At 43.5% G+C, this 16,918-nt stretch overlaps 1 protein-coding gene across 1 annotated transcript in view; it reads right to left on the bottom strand.

Annotated features, from left to right (window-relative positions):
• PIK3C2A (phosphatidylinositol-4-phosphate 3-kinase catalytic subunit type 2 alpha) overlaps nucleotides 1–16,918 on the bottom strand; it is a gene marked incomplete in the record, with an annotated part of 1,553,204 nt that overhangs the window by 1,352,230 nt on the left and 184,056 nt on the right. Inside the window, 1 exon segment of the mRNA XM_044082088.1 lies at nucleotides 16,811–16,918. This exon segment is cut by the window's right edge and continues 50 nt beyond it. Coding sequence (XP_043938023.1) covers nucleotides 16,811–16,918 — 108 coding nt within the window.

The raw sequence follows: 16,918 nt of genomic DNA, 5'->3' as shown, positions 1-16,918 counted from the left end.
GCAAAGTATGCTTTCCCACTTGTTCAGCTGCATGCAATAAATCCTGCATTTCTTTAAAATTAGGAGGATCTGATTCTGAAAGCATTTTGTTTTAACTGAGACAGTAAAAATTGCTGATATTTTAGCATGTGAAACTGGCAATTTAAGGCTCTCATTGCTAAAGTTGCAGATGTATATACTTTCTTTCCCCATCTGTTTAATGCTCTGGAATCTCTGTCAGAGGGAACTGGATTATTGGCTGATGAGGCCTCAACTCCTTTGGATCCCTGAGAAATAGTTTCAGGGTCGGCTACAGGGCTTTTATACAGAAATTTATGCGAGTCAGGGACTCTGCAGTATCGGTCAGGTTTAACGGGCTGGAGGTAAGGAATCAGGATTTAAGCTGGATTCAGTATACACATCATCCACAATATCTAACACTGGTGGAATAGCAAGGGGTCTGTGTTGAGGTAATAAAAGGAAGTCTCTGAGCCTTTTCTTGGATTCTGAGTAATCCTAGCCTTCCCAGTGGAAATGCTCTCTCATGGTATGTAGGGTTTCCCCAAAGGATTAGTCCTCAGGAGGTGAGGCTGATGGAATTAATTCCTCAGCATCAGAATCCTCATAAGAGGCAAAGAGTATCCTAGGTCTGAGGATGAATCAGAAGAGATGGACACGTGGTCAGATGAGTCATAGTCTGCATCCTGCCTAGGCCTTTTATCAGGAGGGGGATGGGACCCCCTGATCAGAGTGATTATGTCTTCAGCCATTTTGAGCATTTGTTTCTTAGGCATGGAGGCCTGTCTTGGAGAATGCTGTATTTGTTTCTTTGATTTTAAAGGAGGCTTAGACTCAGCTGAGGGCTTAATGCTTAAATGAGTAGGTCCGAAGACACCCTCTGAAGCAGTGGGTTGCTCAGCTACTCCGGATCCCTCTGAAAGGTTAGGCTCGGTAGGCTGAATAACTTGTGCATCCGAAGGCCCAGCCATCTCCACGTGGGAGTCCGTGGCGGCCTGTGGTTCTACAGAAGCCGTTGTCAGAGGCTGCGAAGGCACCTCACTGAAAACCAAAGAACCGGCGACTGGCCTGGAAGAGGCTTAGTCAGTTTTTGGCCTCAGATGCCTAGCCTTGTCTTTGCGCTTTTTGTGTATTCCGGTCGTCGGAAGTTCCGAAGGCATGATATAAATTAATTTTCTACCAAAGTAATGTCGGGCAAAATCAAACTGACATTTAATAGTGCGCTTGTTAAACCTAGCACAAAACCAACAACCAGTGACGTCGTGGCCTGGGCCTAGGCATGGGATAAACAGGAATGGAAATCCTTATGAGGTATTTGCTTCCCACAAGAAATACAGTTATTAACTTTTACTGACATCGGTCTGAGGCAAGAAAAAGTTCCCCAACGGGGTACTTAGCTTTGTAGAAGACTTCGGTTCTGGATTCGGAATGAAAATCTCAAGAGTTGGCAGACCAGCACTTGCGAACTGCTTTTGCTTCGGGCACCGCACGGCAAGAAAGACTGAAGAAAATGGCATCTGCTGCATCTTGTATACCCCTGTCGCACCGACGTCAAGGAGGAAGCGACAGCAACCGACGCCAGACCAAGACTTTGGAACTCAGGCAGACTGGGGAACCGCTGGATGGCAGGATAACCCAAGCGTAATGACTGCAGCAGTGTAACACGATGAACATCCAGGACTGCAACAGTGAATACACTCTAACATCTACATTTATGGTAAGTGTACACAACTGCACTATGTTCTTCACGTTTCACTGTTGCACTCATCACATTTGGACTGATTCACAAAGCTAAGGAAATGGGTGGAAGCAGTCAAGAAAACTAGGGGCTGGCTAGGATGCTCTGCAAGACTGCAGAGGCAAACCCTGCCCTGCATTTGGAGAAGAGAGGCAGGTGGTAATGTCTGGTAAAAGTGTGGACAGATGTCTAGGTGGCAGCCCCCAGGATGTCCCTGGTGGGGACTCAGAGGAAAGCTGCAGAGGTGGAGGCAGCTCTGGTTGTGCGAGTCCTGACCCCCTTGGGGGAGGCTTTCAATGTTGGATGTAGCAGAAATGGATGCAGTGTGCCATCCATTTGGAAATGGTTTGTTTAGAGATGGCTTTGCCTTATGCCCCTGTAGCAAAGCTGACCAGCAATTGATCAGACTTTCGGAAGGATTTAGTCCTGCCTAGATGGAATCTGAGCTGTCGGTGCACATCTAGAGACAGTGCAGGATCCTTTCTCCCTTGTTCTGGGGATTAGGAAAAAAGGTGAGCAAATGAATGGATTGGTTGAGAGCTACGCTGGAAATCACCTTGGGCATGAAGGATGGGTTAGTTCTGAGGGATATATTGATGATGAAGGGTTCCACAGCCATGAGTGTTTGCAGCTCGGAGACTCTTGGCTGAAGTGATGGCTAGAAGGAAAGCTGTTTTCCAGGATAGAAATTTTAGCTCTGCAGAAGAAGCTGGTTCAAAGGGGGGCAGGGTAAGCTTTTCCATCACAAAGTTAAGATACCAAGCTGGAGTTGGTGCTCTTCTGCATGGCCTCAAGTTCCTAGCCCCCTCTCAGGAACTGTTTGATCAAAGGATGTGAGAAAAGGGGCTGCTCAGTGGGAAAATGAACAGAGATAGCCGAGGCATGAATTTTAATAGAGGAAAAAGAGATGCCACTGTGTAGCAGGTCAGCTAAATAATCCAGGATGAGAGGAGGGATGTGCCGTACTGGCTCCCTTACCCTGAATCTAGGTGCAGAACCTTTTCCATTTGTCAGCATAAGACTTTCTAGTTCTAGGGCATCTGGCCTCACGTATAACATCTAGAACCTGTTTACTGAGGTTGGCAGATTGATCAGGGGTCAGGGAATAAGCCAAGCTGCCAAACAGAGTCTGCAATTGGGGAAGCACGAATTCCCCTTCCCTCAGAGTCAGGAGGTTTGCAATCTGAGGAAGATGCCATGGTGGCATTGGGAACAGGCTGCACAGCAAGGGGTAGCAGTGCTGGTGAGGCCAGTCTGGAGATATAAGAATTGTTCTTGTTTTTTCCTCCTTTATTTTGAGCAGTACCCTGGGGATGAGAGGTAGTGGAGGAAAGGCACAGACCGATAGATTGACCCACAGGAAGGACACTGCATCCACTTTCCAAGCCATGCGGTGATGCTCCCTGGTGCAGAATTTGCTGAGCTGATGGTTGGTGTGGAAGGCAAAGAGGTCAACCTTCAGGGTGTCCCATTTCTGAGTTATTAGGGTAAACGTTCTTCGGTTGAGGTGCCACTCATGTTGGGTCCAGAAGATTTCTACTTAAGTGACCTGCCAGAGAGTTGTGAGAACCTGGAAGGAACTGTACTAACAGGTGGAGTTGCATGGCAGAGGCTGTATGCCAAAGGGTCATGGCCAGCCTGCATAGAGGGTAGGAGTGAGTCCCTCCCCGCTTGTTGATATACCACATCACAGTAGTGTATAGTCTGTTTTGATCAGGAGAGCCCCTGGGGAGAGAGAAGGGGCTAGAAAGCTATCAAGGCGTGCTGGACAGCCATCATCTCTATTTCTTTGATGTGCAGAGGGATTTGCTGTGGGCTCCATTAGCCTGTATGGACCTGCCATCCAGGTGTGCACCCCAGGCATAGTCAGATGCGTCTGTGGTGAGGCTCTGGGCGGCAGTGAGAAAGTTAGTCCCTTGTTGTGGGAGTATGCTGTTGCCCACCAAAAGAAAGTCTTTTTTGAGGCAAGGAATTATAGGTATAAGTCTCCAGGTCTTGACAGTGTCGACACCAAAGGCTTTTTAGGTACCACTGAAGTTTCCTCATATGCAGTCTGGCATATGGAATGAGTAGTATGCAAGATGCCATGAACCTCAGAGCTTGCAGGATTTTCGCAATAGATAGCTGGGGTCTGGTGGCTAGTTGAGAAAAGTAAGCTGTCAGGAAAATTTGGTTTTCTGGTGTAAGGAATGCCATCTAGGATGCTGTGTCCAGGCTTGCTACCAGGAATATAATCCTTTGGGTGGGCACCTGTTTGGATTTCTTTTCGCTGACTGTGTAACCTAGGGAGGTTAGTATGGACTTTACAAAGGTCAGCTGCTTGAGTAGCTTTTCCTGGCTGTCTGCCTGAATTGGGCAGTCATCTAAGTATGGGTAAATCTAGATATTCCTTTGTCTCCAAAAGCAATGGTCGGAGCCAGACATTTTGTGAAAACTCTGGCAGCAGTAGATAAGCCAAAGGGAAGCACAGAGAACTGAAACTACTGAGATCCTACCCTGAAACAGAGATATTTCCTGCATGATTCCTTGATAGGAATGTGGAGGTAAGGTCTCTTTTAGATCTAAGGGGGCTAACCAAGCATCCTTGGAGAGCATAGGTAGCAGCTGCTAGAGGGTGAACATTTCGCCAGATGGTTTCTTTTCTGGGTACCAGAAGAGGTCTGGAGTAGAAACCTTGGCCTTTCTGTTCTGCAGAAACGTGCTCTACTGCCCTTAGAGAGAGCAGGGAAAGGACTTGCTTTTGTGCCTCTGCCCAATGGTTTGGAGGTAGACCTGAGAACCCTTTTGGAGTTGGAAGGGTGTGGACAGAAAATTTGTATACCTGGGACACTACTGAGAACCCAGCGGTCATTGGTAATGGTGGCCCAGGTGCTTGCATGAAAGGAGAGTTTTCCTCCCAGGGGTAAGTGAAGGTGGGTAGAGGGAGGGGGTGGGGGAGAAGAGTCACTGAGTTCTTACCATAAGGGGGTGGCTTAGAACTCCCTGGTTCTGCATTCCTTGTGGCTGCTGTCTGGGGGGGGGGGCTGGTTCCTGGGGTCTGGGCTGAACTGGCCTAGTGGGAGCAGGAAAGGGCCAGTGCTTGGTGGAACAATGCCTGCTGAACCTGGGTGGCTGGACCTGTACGAAATCCTTAACTGTATGCATAGATTTTGCTTTTTCTTCCATCTTTAAGACCTCTTCTGCCTTAATGCCAAATAAGTTGTCTTTGTGCAAGGGGGCATCCAACAATTTAGATTTGACATGGTCTGGCAGGGGCTGTTCCTTAAGCCATGCATGCCATCTAATGACAGGTTCGGTGACCGTTGCCCTGCAAGAAGCTTCTATGGCATCAAAACCACAGTGCAAGGTGTGCTTAGTTACTTGACTTGCAGAATGCATTAACTCTTATAACTCTTTAGATTCTGCACAAGCAGGAAAGCTAGACATTTTTTTTGAGGAGTTCCAGGGTATGTTGCTGAAATTTTAGTATACTGAACTGGCAATTTAGTGCTCTGACAGCAAGAGTAGCAGAGGTGTATACTTTTTTACCCCATCTCTCTAGTGCTCGGGAATCACTATCTGAGGGGTGGGATTCTTAGCAGAGGTTGCTTTAATTCCTTTAGGCCCTTGAGAAATTACCTCAGGGTCAGCAGTAGGATTTTTAAAAAGACGTGTGTGAGTCAGGGACTCTGTAGTACCTGTCTGGTTTTCTGGGTGCAGGTGGGAGAGTGTCAGGAGTCAAGCTGGATTCCAAGAAAACATCCTCCACAACATCCAGGACTGGGGGGAACGGCCAACAGTCTGTGCTGTGGAAGACCTAAGAATTCCCAGAGTCTCTTTTTAGACTGAGGGTAGTCTTAACTCCCCCACTGGAAATGCTCCCCTAAGGTATGCAGGGTTTATCCAAAGGAAAAATCATCTGGGGGGGAGAAGCTGAAGGGTTGGAATCCTCATAAATAGAGAGGAGTTGCATGTCTTCATAATCAGATGCATCAGAGTCATCTGACTCTTGTTCAGACAGAACCACAGGGAACAGATCTCTCTTACTTTTGGTGGGGGTAGCTTGGCTACCCCTGATCAGCATGATAAGGTCTTTGGCATTTTAAGCATTTGAGACTGAGGCAAGGAAGCAGGGGCTTGAAGTTGGGTCGTTGGTTTCTTGGGTGTGGTTCATACCCTAGGCATAAGAAACTCGGTCGTTTTTCGAAAGAATGGTAGTCGAGAAACAAGACATCGGATTGTGTCGAGAATCGGTAGTGTTAAGGACTTCCTCAGAAGCCAGTGCCTGCTCAGCGGCTCCGGACCCATCCAAGGTAGAGATGACCGCAGGATCCTTAGTCAAAGAAGATTTTTACGGTATACTCTGACTCTGAAAGGGTCTCGGTAGCAGTCTGTGAATCCACAGAAATGGGCATTAGGAGCTGCAAAAGTGCCTCACTGCGGACCAGAGAACTGACAACTAGCATAACGGGAGCGTTGTTGGTAGGTTTGGACCTGTGCGGTCTGTCCATCTTTACTTTTTACAAAAGATCTGCTGTTGGATGGCTTACCAAAGCCATATCGGAGTTAGAGGACTGTAAGCAGAAATATCCAGCTACAATAAGTGCCCGAATGATGGATAGTTCTGGCGTTGAACAAAGCACAGAAATGACAGCGGGGGACGTTGTGGTCTGGGCCTAAACAAGTGATGCAGTAAGAATTAAAGTCGCGGTGTGGTATTTGCTTTCCACAGGCGATAAAATTGTTAACTTTTTCTGACATTGGTTACTGCAAGAAAAAACGACCCCCAACAGGGTACTTTGCTTTAGGAGATTTCAGCTTCAATTTGGTAGACGAAACTCAGGTAGCTGCTGACCGGTACTCGTGCGAACTGCTTCTGCTTTGGGCTACACGGCATGAAAGACTGATGTAATGGTGTCAACTACCTTACTTTATACTACTGACGATCTGATGTCAGTCCTGAAGCAACAGCAACCGACGCAGAAATACTAAGCCTCTGGTATTCGGGCCGGCCGAGGGCTACCCTGTAAGGGATAACCCAAATGTGATGACTGCAACAGTGAAAAACAAACATTATCTACTTTTCTGAAGTAAAAGCCAAAATGAATGGGCTAGGAACAGTCATTGAACCTACAAATTATTTAATCATCCTGCCGGAAGGTTCGTCTCAAATAACTGGTGGCAAAAATCACAGACTGAAACTAAATGCATTACTTATCTTACCTTAGGGAAGTACCACACTGACAGTAAGTTGACCCAATTGCTCGGAGTTTGGGAATTCATATTTACAGTGACTGAACTTTTGACCAACAAGTGTCCATTGTTGTAAGAAAGTCCTTCTATACTGCACAGCTTATAAACAAGGTGGGTGGGACTGGCATAATAAAACGCCTTCACCTCATAGGCACAAGGTACAGGGTTAGAGTCTAATCTTAGGTTACTGGCCAGGCTTAAAATGGCCATTCCAGCAGTTAGTCTAGTATTCACCTATGAACAAAAGGTCTGTGTCTAGATCTAGGGATGTCATATTTCCCCTTTACTCATCCCCTCATTAGACCAGTCATTAAACATAATGCCCACTTTCATAGGTAGGTATTAGGGCTATTGGCCCAAGGGCATAAGTGACCCTAGCCAAAGTTCCCTGGCTTATGCCAACCCAAGAAAGTTAATTTCCTGTGCCCCTGTCTAGCAGAGCCACAGATGTGATTCCCGGGATGTATTTCCTAATTCCCATCCACTCATCAAGATTTTTCTTGAAGAATGTTAATGAGGAACGTTGCTTGACATAGTTGGGCACCTTGTTCCAGAGTATGGGAAGTCTCTGGGACAGGAATCTATCCCTCCAGCAAGTCCTCTTTATTGTGGTGACAAGGTTTAGGTCCCTAGAGCATGTAGCTCGGAGGGATTGGGATTTTTTTTATGTGTAGCATGTCCAACAGCTCTGGGTTTGACATAGCCTTATATGTTAGGCAGAGATCACCTCGGAGTAGGCGATACTCTACAGAGTGAAGCTGGAGTTTTTGAGATGATCAGTGCAGGGCATCTGTTTGAGGCCAGTAATCCTCTGTGAGTTAACTTCTGTGGCCTTTTCAGCTGCTGCAGATGTCTTGTGAGGTACACTGCAAAAGGGGCGTTGTACTCTATAATGGGTCTAATGAGTGTCGAGAAGAGGGGAACAATGACCTATTTTTTTCCTGGATGAGCACCCTTTTGTGATGAGATGTGCCATGTAGAAGGATTTCCTGACTACTGTGGCAATGTGATTATCAAAGGACAGATTACTGTCCACCTGGGTCCAAAGGTCTCATCACAAATTTGGTGTTAAGAAGACTGCCACCTATGCGGTAGTTCATGGGTACAGAGGTTTTACCAAACGGGATAACAATGCACTTTTTGGCATTGAGCTTGAGACCATGGCTCTGACACCAGGCATCTTTTTCAGTGAGGCCCTTCTGTAGGATGTCCACATCATTTGGGGACTCTACTATAGCTCCTAGTTTGCAGTCATCTACAAACTTAGTTAGCCAGAGGCCTTCGGTGTTTGGTATCTACTTCTCTGAAGTACAGGCTAACAGGAAAGGCCCCAAGACTGAACCCTGTGCTACTCCACTTGTCACTGGTTTGAAGCCAGATTTGGAGTCTGCATCTTTTACAGTGTGGGTTCTGTCAGTGAGCCAGTTGGCAACCCATCTTGTGACATATGGATTTATACTTAGTGAGTTTAGCTATAATTCCAGATTGGGGGATGGTGTTGAAAGACTTGGCGAGGTCAAGATAGGCTGTGTGAACCACCTCACCATCATCTACGGCTTTAGTGACTACCTCAAAGAAGTTGACCAGGTACAGGAGGCATGATCTGCCTTTCACAAATCCAAACTGGGTGGGGTCCAGATTTTGGAGGTTACCAATGTCTTGGTTCATGAATTCCATGATGATACATTCCATGGCCTTGCAGACCAGGCTCGTCAGGCTAATAAGGCTATAGTTCCCAGGATCAGTGGTGGCTCCCCCTTTATTGAGTGGGATAACTGTTGCTGTGCGCCATGCAGTGGGCACAAAGCCTAACGTGAAGCTATGACTGAATATGCTGCTAAGGTGGGGAGCCAGTTCGTTCTGAAGTTTGTGTAAAACGCAGCCTGGGATGTTGTCTGGTCCCATGGATGCTGTGTTTATGGCTTTAGAGAGCGCTGCTTTTACCTGTGAAGTTCTGATTACAGGGCCTCTGCATTCTTCCTGTATATATATGGGACCTTTAGGGAGTGAGGGGGGTGGGGGTAAAAAGTTAGCACTGAACCTATCTGCCAGGATGTTGGCAATATCAGTTGGCTCTAATTTTTGTGCCATTGTGCGTTAACTCAGAGCAGAAGATCTGGGTGTTGCCATTGAGATTCTTGACATAGCTATAGAATGCTTTGTGGCTGTCCTTAGAATCAGTGGCAATCTTGTTTCCGTAGCTAGCTTTGGAGAATCTTATAAGGGATCTCAGCTTCTAGCGGAGGCTAACCAGGAAGCACCTCCACTCGTGGATTTTACTCTCTTTTGCAACAATTTCTTCCTTCTGTTGTAGAGTTTGTTTATGGCAGGAGACCACCAGATTGGCTTCCTTTATTTTTGGAGGATAGTGTCTTGGTTCTGTTTGGGATAGCACAACGCATGCACTCGTGCAAGTGCTTATAGAGTGCATCTGTGTAGGATTCAGCAGTCGTAACTGTATTGTCCATCTGAATGGGTGTCATGAAGTTTGCCACTTCTGCCTTAAGAAGCATGAAGTTGGCTTTCGAGAAATTTTTTACCACGGTTTCCTTAATGTAGGGTGGGGGTGGGATGTGGATATCCTGGGTGATTAGCTTATGGTTGGATCTGACCAACAAGGAGTTGACTTCAGGTGTAGAACACCGGTCACTCATGTTGGTAATGACTAGGTCTAGGATATTGTTGCCCTTGGTGGGGGTGTGGGTAAGTTGATCCAGGGCACTGGAATTTATGAATTCCAGAAAGCGCTGAGCGAAGGAGTTGGTACACGAGTAGTTTTCCCAGTTAATGGTGGGGTAGTTGAAACTGCCCAATATTACAGTGTTTGGTTGAACCCTAATATTTTCCAGTACATCAAGAAAAGAGGAGTGGGAATCCTGGGGCATGGTGGGGGATCTGTAGCAAGCTACAATTTGGATTGCAGTTTTGCCCAGAGCTAGTTGCACTTGGATAACCTTGGCTGCATTATGCTGAGCAACTAGCCCAGAGATGTGGATATCCTTAATGAATATGGACACGTCTCCACCTTTGGTGTTCTGGTCCAGGTTAGATGGCCGAAAAGGGTGGTATGAGTTATAGCCTGGTAATGCAGGGGAGCTCTCTGGAGCCTTGAACCAGGTCTCAGTCAATGCACAGACATCGATGTTCTCCATTTTAAAGGACTGCCTTGAGTGAGTGCATTTTGAGATTTAGACTTCTAGCATTGAGTAGCATTACCCTCAGTTTTTGCTCGCCTGTTACTGCTACGGTGGTGAATTTGTCATTTGGAACCTTGCCTAAAAAAAAAAGCACTATAGGGGTGGCAAGAGCCTTTGCCAGTGTCTGGAATCCCAGGTGTAACAGGTGCAGGAAATTTCTGGCAAAGCATCGTGGTCCATTGACCATGTCTTCCCAGGCAGACAGATACTGGATCCCCTTAAAATGACACCAGAAACTTAGCCAATTGTTGAAGTCAATCATTTTTGTCCTTGCACTGCAGTATCATTCTGGGTGATGGCAGAATGCTACTCAGGGCTAGGGTCATACCTGCCTGAGCTACAAGATTGGAGAGCTCTTCCATGTCTCTTTTCATGTAGTCCAGGGAGGTAAGTCTCAGGTTGTTCACACCAACATGGACAATGACAGACTCATATTTGTACTTGTTGGAGTGCCCTGAGTGCATGGGTTATGTGGCGGATCCTGGCACAAGACAGGCAGCTGACCGTAGCCTTCTCCTTGTTTAGCCTGGTGAGTGGGACATCAGTGTGCCTGACTATACAGCCACCTATGACTAGTGTGTTGGGTACGTTGTTTTGCCTTATGGGCTGTGGTTGAGTGGCACACTGAGTCTGTGGGCTGCGTCTCATTTGTCTCAGCTACACAAACGAGAAGAGAACGGGTTGAGGCTACCATCCCCATTCCAAACCTTCCATCCTTTGCCTCAGCTGTAAATGGAGATACCTTAACATCGAGCTCAGAGAAAAACAAGCACAATAAACAGTGAAGAAATGATGCAGTTAAGACTTTAATAGACAATACACAAGTAAACGCTAGAGATACCAGCGTTTTTTTAGACAATTCGAAAGTAGGAGAATTCACTTTGAAAACAGCTCTTCCATTCAGAGCTCGAACCAAAAGCAACCCGACTGCAGGGAAGATAATGAGGGAACAACAGACAAAACAGTACATTTTTCGAAGAGAAGGAGAATGTAACAACAAACCTTATTGTGAACATTTCTTCCTTTGCTTTGACTAATGAGCAAAGTAACTTGCTTAATAAGGGTTTGTCATTTATCCCTGTCAAAAAGGCAGATTTAACTGATATGATCACAGATTTAAAGCTACTTGGTAGAAATTTGTCTTTAAAATGTATTTTTCGAAATAATATTGATGCCAACATAAACATATATAAGAAACCTGGTACTTACATTCCTCCCACCCCTCCAAGTGTACAAAGATTTTTAGATATATGTGAGCATGCATTTAAAGAAGTATATGCCCTTAACATGAATAGTCATTATTTTCATAATTTAACTGTAGAAGAATATAGGGCTTTAAATGAATTGCAGAGTTTACATTCTTTAATTTTAAGACAAGCTGATAAAGGGGGTAGGAATTGTCCTAATGGACAGAGACTTGTATATTAACCAGATGAATATTTTGTTATTGGATACTTGTACTTATCAAGCGCTGACTAAACCAGCTGTGAATGCGATCACTGACAAAGTGTCGTTCCTGGTCTTTGATCTATTGATTACAGGACTAATTGATGAGCCCCTATTTAATTACTTTTCAGTGCAGAAACCCTAGATTCCAAGGATATATAGCCTACCCAAAATTCATAAACATCCCACTGCCCCTCCTATGCGTCCCATCGTATCAGGAGCAGGATGGTGTACTGAGCCTTTATCTATGTAGAAGGTATGTTACATGAATTTTTGAGTGGCTGTCATACAGTACTTAGAGATACAAAAATGTTTTTACAGCGGTTAATAGGTTGGAAACTATTAATCATGATGAAGAATTTGTGTTCCTTACTATGGATACTGAATCTCTGTTTACGAAAATCCCTAATGCATGGGGGATTGAGATAAGGGAATTTCTTAACATTGATAAGAGGATTACTACGAATAAGATTTTGTTGATATGTGCGTTGCTAGAGATTATACTTGAGAATAATGTTGTGACTTTTGAAGAACATTTTTTCTCCAACAGGTTGGCGTGGCTATGGGCACTTCATGTGCAAATAGCTACGCTAATCTATCACTGGTACGTTGGGAAGAACAATATATTTTGTCTGCGTTGAATCCCTTTTATGATTATATCCTTTGGTATGTAAGATTTGTAGATGACGTTTTTGTCTTGTGGAAAGGGCAAGGTTTAAACATTAGTAGCTTTATTGACTATTTGCACAGTACTACAGATTTTTTGAAATTTACTTTTACTTTTTCTGATACATGCATTGATTTTTTGGATGTTAGTGTCTCGAAAACTGACTTAAAGCAGATAAAGACAAATATTTACCATAAGCACACAAGAACTAATGCTTGCCTACACAAATCAAGCATGCATCCGAGACACATACCCAGAAATGTCCTTAAAGGACAAGTGTATAGAACTTTACGTTTACATAATAGTGATGAAGATGCTGCAATTGCTTTAGATAAATTACAAACAAAATTTTTAGCAAGAGGTTATTCCAGCTTGGAAATCACAAATGTGATAGCAGATGCATGGAAACTTAGGTCAACGAGATGCAAACCCTATACGAGTCCTGATGATACTGATTTAAGAACATCTGAAGAAATAGACATTGATAGGAACAAGTTTAGAGTAGTTTTTTGATTTGCAAGCGACAAACAAGTATACATATATCATACAGAAAAATTGGCACCTACTACAGGAAATACCAGGCCTTGTCTCCACCATTGGTGTTACTCCAAATTTTAGCTTTAAAAATAATGCATCACTGAAGCAACATCTTTGTAATAAAGAACACAAGTCTCTGAAGAATAATTTCTCTAGCAGACAATGTACCTTTTCCTTGTAGGAATTGTACAGCTTGCCAATATATTTATACTAAGAATAAATATATTCATCCTATCAGACAGTTCAGACTGTACACAAATAACTATTATGACTGTAAGAGTGCGGATTTCATTTATTTCTGCTTTTGCCAAACATGTCATGCCTATTATATAGGTAAGACGAACAGGATCTTTAAAGATAGGATATTAGAGCACATAAGGGATATACGGAACCAGAAGCAGTCAAATGCCTTAGCTAATCATGTTTTAAATACAGACTGTACTCACTTTTAAATTTTTAGTTTTACAACAAATACAAAGGACAAATAGGGGAGGAGATACAGAAAATTACACCGAAGAATTAGAACAAAACTGGATTATTAGGTTGAATGCAGACAGATACCCTGGTTTAAATGGTTGTACCTCATTGGTTCCCTGCCTAAAGGCAAGACGTTTAAAGCATTAATAGTGTGCATGGTTCTAATATCTTACTATGGTCCCACATGTATTTGTTGAAGACATATGCATTTATGCAGATTAATTTTTTAAAAACTAAATTTTTATACTAATTTAAAGGACTTTTTTAAAGTTCAAATAACCTCTAGAAAAAAAACTGGAAAGTGGTTTTAAAGACTGCTTTAGTTATGTACTTAGCTGAGGTATTGTCTTTTATTTGATGATATTGCTTTAAGGCTTTGATGTTATGCTAATTGCTTAAGTATTTAAACAGGTATTATTTGCATTAACATTGTCTGATGAAGCAATGCTAAGTTGTGAAAGCGCTCACCTCTTTGTTCTTATTTTTGTAATAAAGTCATTGAATATAGTTTCCAGTGTGTAACTTTGGTGCCTTTTTATTTCTATTTGTGTCTCATTTGGGTTGTGTTGGTGGTGGGAAGTTGCTTGCGGTCTCTGTTGCTTGAGCAGATTATTAATGAGAGCCTCGGGGAATGTTTTTGTTTTTCTGTGTGTGTATTTTGGTGGTGTAGGTTTAGTGGGACTATGTGATGAATGTGGTGTGGTGCAAGTATTTACCTTCGCCTCTTGACTATTAAGTTCAGTCTTGGTTGGAGAGAGGTTTACCTCCAGTTTAGCTAGACAAGTCCATTTCTCACAGATTATAGCGTTGGGTGGTAAGAGGAGAGGGTTGTCTGTGTATATGAGGCAATTGTTACATTGCCCCAAGATGCCTAGATTCATTGGATAGACAGCAGAGAACACTGGAAGCCCTTGGACATGCCTGAATAAAAAACTATTTTCCTCTAGACAAGTGAGGAAAGTAAGTACAAGAACTGTTTTTCTCTAAGCAAGTGAGGAAAGTAAGTACCAAAACTGTTTTCCTCTAGGTAAAGAGGAAGGGTGAGTGCTGTAGTAATTTGTAGTTTATTTAGTGCTTACAAGTTCTGAACATCTGCTGAGCACAGATAAGACAATTCAAGTACTAAAAATAAGAATCTGTATCCTGTTGTAGATAGGCTACCTAGTGCTTACCACTCCCACTGATAAGCTAGAAGACTTCCCTGCAACACAGAATGGCTTGGGGGCACAGAAGCTTAAAAAACAGTCCTGGATACAGCAAATCTGAATCTGGACTAGACTAGTTACAGGAAAGATGGGAAACAAGCGCAAATGCAGGCTTTTAAACCAGAAAGTTGGAAGAGATGGAAAAACTGCCCAAACAGTCAAACTACAATTTCTGGGCCAGAAACCACTCTTATGGTAGATAGGCTACCTTGTTTTTTCCACTCCCACTGATAAGCTAGAAGGCTTCCCTCCAACACACAAAGGCTTGGGGCAAAGAAGCTTACAAACAGTCCTAGATACAGCACATCTGTATCTGGATTAGACTACTTACTGGAAAGGCAGAAAACAAGCTTGGAATTTATTTATATACGATATACATACATATATATATATATATATATATATATATATATATATATATATATATATTTTTTTTTTTTTTTTAAGTGGGTTGGCTTTCTCAAAAAGTTCACTCTGTATTAGAAAGAATGAGCTAATGACAGTAGCAAAAACACTTTAAAAGCAGTACAAGCTAGCACACTTGAGTGTGTAGCAATATTAAGGCAAATACAGTTTAAATAAATGCAGATAAGTTAAAAATGACAAAATCAAGTTTAAGAAAAATCAAATAAGAGCACTTGAACACTTAAAAGCACACAACAGCAAATTAAGGTAAAAGACAGTTATGTATGAGCAGCTCAAGAAACTACAAGTAATTTTTTTTTTTTTTGTGGAGAGGGAGGGAACAGAGCAGATTAAAATGCTATAGGGGATGTCCTTCCCAAGTGCTCTCTCTGTACACAGCAGAGGAGATGGGACTGGTAGGAGTGTCTGAAATCAAAATATGATCTCCCTGTACTCTGAGTGAGCAAATGAGATGGGCCCAGCTTAGGCATGCATCTGACTAAAAAACACGCAACTGGAATGCCCAAAGACATACCTTACTAAAAGGATCTTCTTTCTTCTTCTTCTTTCGGCTTTTCCCGGTTAGGGGTCGCCACAGCGGATCATCTTGTCCGCACATTGATTGGCAGTGGAGTTTTACGGTGTCGAGTTGCCAGCCCGGCGCCCAACCTTCCACAGAAGGCACACTCACATGCACACCTAGGGCCAATTTAGAGTGTCCAATCCACCTGCAGCATGTCTTTGGGATGTGGGAGGAAACCGGAGCACCCGGAGGAAACCCACGTGACCACAGGGAGGACATGCAGACTCCGCACAGAAGGCACCCCAGCCGGGGATCGAACCGGAGAACCTCTTGCTGTGAGGCGACCTTACTAAAAGGATACAAGGGATAAACAACATGTCCTACATGGACTGACTCAAGGCCTGTCACTATACTCTGTATCCTAAAGACTGCTAAGAGATGACCTGTGACTGACATGCAAGGCATCCTCTGACCCATTACTGATGGATTTACTACACATCAGCAAGTCAAATGACATCAGAAATATTCAGTCAAGGGACCTAAACCTCTTCTGCAATATCAACAGAAAGGTTTGGAGGGACAGGTACACCACTGCTATGTAACAGACTCCCACATCCACATAAAAGTACTCATCTCTGACCATTTTCAAACATAACTTTAATCTATGGATGGGAAACAGAAAATGTAATCCAGAACTGTTCCCTGTACTAGGAATAGACAGATGAAGATCCTAAATACTTAACTTCACTTATGGGTCCCCCTCAAATTATCTATGATAAGATTCCGGTTACTCTCTTTAGGGGTAATATACAATAATCGACCATGAAATGAGTAAGACCAATCTATAAACAAATGGGATAGGTTATTTCGAGCACAAAAACGGAAACTGGCAAGGCTTAAAATGACCTACAAGGGCAGCTACCCTAGTACTTGTCTATAAACCTATGAGAGCAAGCAGATCCAAATAAACACAAACATTATGACATCTGCATAAATCACACACAAGACTAGCGCTCATAAAATTTTCCACAGTTTGATATGCTTCAAAAGTAATGCTGGCACGTCTTAATTCTGAAAAGCAGTAGAGCTCACCACATTAGCTACATGTAACATTAAGCAGAGAATAAACACTGGTTCCACAACAACAGAATGTACTGAAGATGCAAAAACAATGCTGTATTTATTCACATTGGCACAGGTGCCACAACACCACATGTCTATCACTGTTATGGAACCCAGGGTCAAAACGCTACCAGCAGAAAAACACATTGAAGATAGTAAGGAAAGTCCTCTGTGTGACACAGTGCTTAAAAAAATCTACAGTCTATAAACATACAAATTTAAGTATCTACTGGAGATTAGGAGTGGACGAAGTTCCACACTTACCATCGCAAGTAAAAGTTACTGGCTGTGGAGATTCTTCAATTTCAATAGAAACCTTGACGCTAGAACTTTCATGATTCACATCTCTCTGGAGCAGGACAGGACTGAGAA

Source organism: Protopterus annectens, chromosome 9.part0 (assembly GCF_019279795.1).
Source record: "Protopterus annectens isolate FY-2018-M chromosome 9.part0, PAN1.0, whole genome shotgun sequence".
NCBI lineage: Eukaryota > Metazoa > Chordata > Ceratodontiformes > Protopteridae > Protopterus > Protopterus annectens.
The sequence above is the reverse complement of the archived record's forward strand: the minus strand, read 5'-3'. Positions and strand labels throughout refer to the sequence as shown.